The 7,500-nt window shown below is 46.0% G+C and overlaps 1 protein-coding gene across 1 annotated transcript in view; it reads left to right on the forward strand.

Annotated features, from left to right (window-relative positions):
- The window catches only part of LOC126577532 (uncharacterized), a 269,650-nt gene that overhangs the window by 242,972 nt on the left and 19,178 nt on the right, over window positions 1-7,500 (forward strand). Inside the window, exons 4-5 of the mRNA XM_050239212.1 lie at window positions 2,098-2,231; window positions 7,189-7,478. Coding sequence (XP_050095169.1) covers window positions 2,098-2,231; window positions 7,189-7,478 — 424 coding nt within the window. The remainder of the gene's footprint in view (window positions 1-2,097; window positions 2,232-7,188; window positions 7,479-7,500) is intronic.

The raw sequence follows: 7,500 nt of genomic DNA on the forward strand, positions 1-7,500 counted from the left end.
GTTCGCCAGAGAGAAGTTAGTTACTTTTGAAGTTTGAAGGCGGAAAATCGTATCCTCCTGGTGTGTGCGAGCGCGCGTGCCCCCTCCGGGTGACTGGAATACCGTTTCTCAGGTGCTCCAGGGTGAGACGATTTGATAACAGACACACCCACACCGACACACAGCAACGTGCCTCAGAAGGTGGTCCATCGAGTCACTTCACGCTGCTCCGTGGAATGCAAATCATGGCAAACGTGTTGTACGCCTCCAGCATGTCCACATGGATGTAGCGGAGGCCAGGTCCAGGCGCCGCAAAACCGCAAAACCTTCTGTTCTGTTCCTTATGCCCCCCCCGCAACCCCGTTTGTGGAGTCTTCTTATGGTGGCCGGTGGCTGTGACTAAATTAAATTTTCAGTTTCGTCGGAGTAACATTTTACCACTTTACCGATGCACATTTAAATATTCCACGTCGCTGGAAGCATTGACCACGGTGGCGCGAGTATGTGTGTATGTGTGAGTGCTTGGGGCCACCCTCCACCACCCCCCGGTATGGTAAATGGAAATGAGCCGGAGGCTTGAAATGCGGTGAATTGTTAAACTTTTGAATAATCATTGAGTGGACTGCCAGTTTATGGTTGCACTGTGGCTGTCACGCTGCAACACAGTGCACTGGGATTGCGTTGTTAAAGTTTGGCCGCTTCGTACCGAGGACTAATTTGTCCATTTTGCTGTGCCTTTTTTGGGGTTGAGAGGCGATGGGGGGGCCTCTTGCTTTGGGGCTTGCTTTTGTTTTACAATGAAATGGTTTTTTAGCGGAAAAAAGGAATCAATTTCATGCCGGTGCTCCTGATGGTATGCAGTGCTATTGTAATCGTTGGAATGTTCATCAGCATTTACAGTGTATCTTTGTAAAAATGTTATTTTCACCGTTAGCTTCCATTGGACTGGGCAATATTAAATGAAATATTTGATTTTTTTTTGTTCAATGTTTTATGAATTCCAACGAATGAAATTATGTGCAGTTTTGAATAAAAGGGAAACATTTATCGACATATTCCAGAGATTTTTAACCATCAGGCTCATCAGAGCAACCTGAATTTACATGGAATGGATGATCCTGGAAAGCAAGAAAAAAATTAAGATAAAAAATATATTTACCCAATGGATGCTAGCGTGCGTTCCATACTTGTATGGAATGATCATGATACAAAATGTTTATAAACCGTCATTTTTCCATTATGATGAAAACAGAATCAAAACAATGACAAAACAATTTGCAGAAATAGTGGCTTAGCATACCAATAATACGCAATGAGTTATCTAGAATGAACCAGAAATAATTAAAAGTTAAACAACAGCAGCTTTACAACAAACCCAGTCTAAAGTATTTAATAATGACTTTAAAATATTCGGTTACAATAACGAGAGGCAGTCGGTGAAACTTCTACGTTTTATATTCCACGCTGTAATTGCTTTCTAGCAAGCTCGTTGGTTGAAGATGCATCTCAACGAAGATGAACACGATTAGTGAAAGATAGTCATCGTTAAAGAATGTTATTATGAGATTATTTTCGTTGAATTTCATCATCATCCGCTTCAAGGGTTTGTACTTCTAAGACCATGCTCTCAATCGCCAATCCAAAAGAATACACATTCATTGCTTTATTGCTCCATTTTCAAGCACCTCGAGAATCCTTGTGCTTGAGAAGCATTTCAAGAAAACCGATTACTCAACATATCAAGAGATGAGGAATGTTGAAGATATTGCAATGAAAAGCATGTTGAAACCCCTGACATTCCCTGGGAACTACTGGACCACATCAAAAGAATGTTTTTGATCGATCAGTAGATAAATGCAATTGGAAAGCAAAACATTGCTCTACCTCTTCCCGTAAAATATCTATTTCAATCAGGGTTTCTTAGCTCACAATGTGGATCAACAATGTCCTTAACCATTTTAGCAGCATCCTTTCAAGCATAAATCACTTATTCTGTTACCATGATTCGCTTAAAAAGAAGATGATGCTGGAAACCTCGCTGCACAATAAGCAACAATAAAGCAATAACAAACCACTAACCCTCGGATCCCGCTTCTTTCCTACCTCTTCCAATTGCAGTGTGCAACCGTACGCTGCACGGTGAGGCCGGCCGAACGTACGAGCTGCAGATACACAACGCCCGGAACGCGTATCCGTTCACGTGCCATCTCAACTTTACCGCCTCCGGTGGCCAGTTCGGTGACATCGTACAGGTAAGCGAACGGGACCGCCATCGGTCGGTCGGTTTTCCACCACCCGATGATTGGCATCATCGTCTTAATAAATTAAATTTTCCACACAAGCACAAAAAAAAAAAGGCCACCATAATAGCCAACCAGCCACCGGCATTACTGTTGCTTCCCCACTACCGCAGCTAATGGATGGTCATAAATTCGTTCAATTTTCCTTCATTCGTGCACTCTCCGCTACGGCTCCATTCGCTGTACGGCTTCTACTGCCAAGGACTGCTTTTGTTTTATTTTTTCTTCCTTCCCCACCCGGACCCAAGAATGATCATGAAGATATCTTATCAACACGCGCCAACGAGGGACAACTTCACGTGTGATGAATGAGAAGATGCTTGGACGCCATGTTCATCGCTCGCGGGCAAAGTGAAAGTGACCGGAGCGGAGTGAGCAGAGGGTGCGGTGGCCTATGCGGCTTCCGGCACGAGTTTCTTCCCTCCAAAAACCCCACTCCTACTTTGATGGCCGGCCACCATTCACGCCGGACCGAAAATCAATAAGCAAATTGAAAGTGAAAAATGTGTTTTTCCTCTTCCTCCCTTATTGGTTTCGGTCCCGACGTGTTGGCCCGAGGTTTTTTTTTCTTCTTCTAGCCCCAATGTGTGCCCTGGAGCAGTGGAGGAGAGTGAATTTTCATGTTCGGCTCTAATTGATAAATAGGGAAACAAACCTGGCGCATCGCCGTCAGCCTCGAGGCGGTGGCCATCCTCATCCATTCCGTGTCTGTGCCTACTGCGAAATGTCCCTAATGTAGCCTCCGCTCATGAAGATGTATGAGTGTGAGTCAATCAATATAAACGAGCGTAAAAATTGCAGAGGAAAAAGAATCGGCAGTTCGTCCCCATTATTTTCGGTTTTTTTTTTTGGAAGAGATTCCGACCGAGGTCGATCGATCATTTGACCGAATGTTAAGTCCCCCCACGGCACGTCGTATCCTCGTTTCGCATACAGTCGCAAAGGTCGCTTCATTACAGGTGTAGTGCCAGCAGCAGTAGCAGCAATTAGTAGCATCAGCAGCGGAAGGTCTTCTGCATGAAATCTACTTTCCGTGTAACCGTCAGTCATCGTTAACCTGGCCGCTGGCCATGACTAGTCGGACTGAAGAGAGAGAGCGTGACCGTGCCCGGCACCAGGAATGGCCACAATCTAATTGTGGCCTAGGCAATCAGCACGTGGACACCAACCACCCCAGCCCCACCGAATTGGCTGCAAGATTGAGAAGCGGTCGCCTAGTCCTTACGCCAGCAGCTGTCACGCTTCGTGGCGGTTTTTGGGCTTTTGGCCGAGCCGCAAAGAAACAGACAATCGGAACTCATGGCGCTCGGCCGGGGATGGTGGTGGCCCGGTGGTTGCCGAATTGATTTAAGATTGCTCTAAATTAGATCAACAAAACCATTTGTTTCGCACGGGGCTCACACTTTTATTTACATTTAATTCAATTTATCTTCAATTCCGTTCTCGCTCTCTCTTGTGCGCTCGCTTCTGTTGACTTGTGCAGACCGCGGTATAGGAGCGGTGGAGCGGTGGTTCCGGATCCGGTTCCTGGGCCACCACGGAGCCTAGATACTGACTGGGCCAGACCGGCGAGGTTGGTTTGTTATGCTAGGCGTTCGCTCGATACAATCGAATTGTTTGCCAGGACCAGGACTGGGCAAAGTCAAAATATGAAATCTTCCACTCGAGCGGCTTCCATCGGCCACGGTAAAAAGTGGAAGCTTGCAATGGCGGTGGAACTACGACTGGACTGCGGCTATCCACCAACTTCCTCCCCGGGTGTTGACTTTTGGAAAATCAAAGTCAGGAGTAGAGGAACGTTAATATCTCTGTTCAGTTGTGGGTGTTTTGGAGTGCTTTTTCCCATTCTGCAACTCCGTTTCGTTAATGTTCGATAAGTGGTTAGAGCTTTTCCACTAAAAGGTCCCGTGGGGCTGTTGGTGAACTAGTAATCTACCTGTTTTAACGTACATCAGGAAGGACGTTTGCGCTTAAATTAGACTGATAATTTATGCTTCGGTGGGAGGGATTATGCAAGTGCGTTCGGCACTGTGTTTGATGTAAATTAAGGGGAATTAATTGATCGAAGGCAATGGACGTGATTGTTCCCAGTTTGTTTGCCTATAAGATTGAATTGGACCCGATGATTAAACAAAGAATGCTTCTCTTGTTTATCTTATAGAGAGCAAGAAATGTAAACTGATTTATTTGCACTGTGAAGAGCAACACAATACGTTGTGGAACGGCTTAGTCAGCATTCAGTTTAGTTGATCCAGCATTCTCTTGCGGTATGTTCTTGTGGTACGTTTGGTATTTTAATACAGTTGAGAAAATCAGACTGACTGACCTCAGACTTATTTGTTACATTCGTTTTTCACGAACGAACACTAATTTCCTTTCGAATCTTTTGCTCTGCTTCAGCATGATGTAAACGAATACTTGCTTTCTATAAAGGCACATGAAGGGATTTGTTTAAAAGGTTCTGATGAATTGTCCTCTATGTCCTTCAGGCAATCCACACCTAATACATAAATGGTTGAATACTTTTTCTTGTCTTTCCATTTATTTTGGAGATTTCCAAAAAAGACAAAAGCCTACGGCTCTATCTAAAGAATCAAGTAAGGTCTGATGAACTCAAATGCGATATTTCCGCTTAGAATAAAAACGTTTGTAAGGATTTCTTAGTTTATTTTTCAAGATGATTTATAAAAATTTGAACAAAATATGTTGGCACTATTTGCCATTCAACCGCCTCTTTGTGCAACAAAATAGGTATTTTAACTTCTATGATTGATGCGAAGATAATAAATCATTCTGTCCATAATTAATTCCATTTTGACATCAAAGAGTTTGGCATTTTTTATGGGTTTAAATTATTCTTTTAATACCCTAAAAAAATGATAACAGAGTTCTGTTATGAAAAGGTCCTAATGGAACTCCTAATTCCTTATGCGTCCAACAGCTGCTATTGCTTAGTTAGTTGCAACACTAGAAAGCACCCTTTTCCGTTAAAAATGATGAACCCTCCCCAAAGTAATTACCTCTATAACCCCACAATTAAGCCATCATTCTGTGTAATCAAAATGATTTTCGACGCTGTGGCTGTGGCCCCCCCGGGCCATGCAGCCACAGTCCCGTGTGCATTAAGACCTCACCCCAACCAACCAAGCAGCCGCCGGTTGGGAAAGTTTGATAAAGTATTTAAAATGGTTCCTGCGCTCAAGGAACAACCGGGGAAGCTTCTGCTCCACCTCCCATCGCCCTCCTCCGTTCGATAGAATGGCAAAAAACAAAACGATGACGACGAGAGAAAGAAAAAAAGGGAAAAAAACCCCCGGAGAACACACCGGCAGCTCGCTCGTGAATGCAGCACCAGATATCCGGTTAAGAATTTACGCCCCGAGATTGCGCTGATTTGTATCCGCCCGGAAAGCTTTCAACGATTTCATTTGCCCCGGTCTGGCCCACGCAAACCCAACAAGGCGCAACAGGGTAATAGAGGGAGGGCTTCGCTCCGGAGCGCAAGAAACGCGCGCATTACACGCGTTCACCATCCGCCAGACGCCAGTTCTTTTTGGGGGAGCCTGGGGGCCGCTGGTGGACCGGAGGAAGGCCGGTTCTAAAGCTTAAGCGAGCGGCGCAAGCGAAAAGCTTAAGTGCTGTAATGTGAAAGTTTTTTAATCACGCCGAGGTGCCAGTGGAGCGAGAGTAAAGGGAGCGCTCTGTGTCCTCGTAGGACCTCGCGTTGGCTGCATCGCGCCACCGTACGTCATTGACAGGATTAGTTGCGGAAGCATTAAGAGAAGGGAAGCAAGAACCCCACATCCGTGGAGCGATTGAGCCGGGCAGGGATTGCGTGAAATGAAAATGAAAGAAAATGTGAAAATGGTGGAGCCGAGCGTGCAAAGGAAGCAAAAAAAGAAAGAAAGCTGCTATACCCATGGAAGCATAAAAGGCGATTTGTTTTTGATGCCTTGAGGAACACGTCTTTTCTGCTTCATTTTCTTCTTCTTCTTTTTGCTTTAATGGAGAAACACCGACGGCCCTCTTCTTTGTCTTCTTGTCGCGAAGAACGCAACGCGCGACTTGCGACTTGCCAATGTGGGACTTGCGTCAATTTTCCAAAAGGAAAGTAAGTGAAAGTGGAAGAGCAAGAAGAAGATTTAAAGCAAATAGGAACGAGAGAGGAACGGGTTTTTGGGGGGGGGGGGGGGGGGGTGAGAACTCTAACACAAAAGCTAAAAGCCCCGCACGATCACCGGCTCACGTCGAGTCGAGGACGTCCAGGAACGTCGGCGAGCGACTAACTTTCTCATTTGAAAGTCCATCCTGGCCGCTTCCAGGAGAAAGGATCTCTAATCTTATTGATACAGATTTATTACCCTTCTCAGGGAGGGAGGGAGGGGGTTGCTGGTACAGTCTCCCCCTTCGTGGGGAGACTCAAAATCTGCTAAAAGCTTATGAGGCCGCTGGCGAGTTTTTGGTGAAATTCTTTTTGTTCGCTCGCTCCCAAGCAAAAACCCAAGCCTAAAATGGCGCGTGTGCGTTCGCTTATCCTCCCACCGGGAAGATAGGTTCCTTTTCCTTTATCAAGCGTCAAGTAAAGTTTCGGGAGCAAGGCCCCAGGATTCGGGGGGCGCCGACCGGTCCCCAAAAGCAACTTAATCACTGGAACAAAGTTTTCCCCAAAATAAAAAGTCCCTACAAAGGCCTGCGGGAACCCGCCTGGAGTGTCGCGTTTGATGAATGATAAGCCGGAGACAACATTTTTAAATGCTTACCGACACCGCACGCCTGGATAATGGTGTGTGCTGGAGTGGATCGCATTGGCCAACGCGAGGGCATTCGATCCTTTGCTGTGTCCTTAATAACGAATGAATCTTTCTGCATCGTTTTCATCTTGTTCCTTCTCCTGCTTCTTCTTCCACAGCTCAATCTGGCCAAGTTCAGCGTAGGAAAGTTTGTAGAAAATCTGAACGACCTGAAGCAGCACGGCGAGTGTATGGAGGGCTTCATGACGATCAGCGAACAGGGGTTACCGCATCTGGATGGCCGCTGGTGTGGGACCGCGTCCGGCTACACGATCTACTACAGCGAAACCAAGTCGGTCAATGTGACGCTCCGGTTGGATCAGGCACCGCAACCGACGAGCGGCACTGGGAGTGGATTCGAGTTCCGGTTGATCTACAAGTTCCTGCGACACAGCGATGCCAAGCTCAGGTATGGATGGTTTCGCTCCAGG

The sequence above is a fragment of the Anopheles aquasalis genome, chromosome 3 (genome assembly GCF_943734665.1).
Source record: "Anopheles aquasalis chromosome 3, idAnoAquaMG_Q_19, whole genome shotgun sequence".
Classification (NCBI taxonomy): Eukaryota; Metazoa; Arthropoda; class Insecta; order Diptera; family Culicidae; genus Anopheles; species Anopheles aquasalis.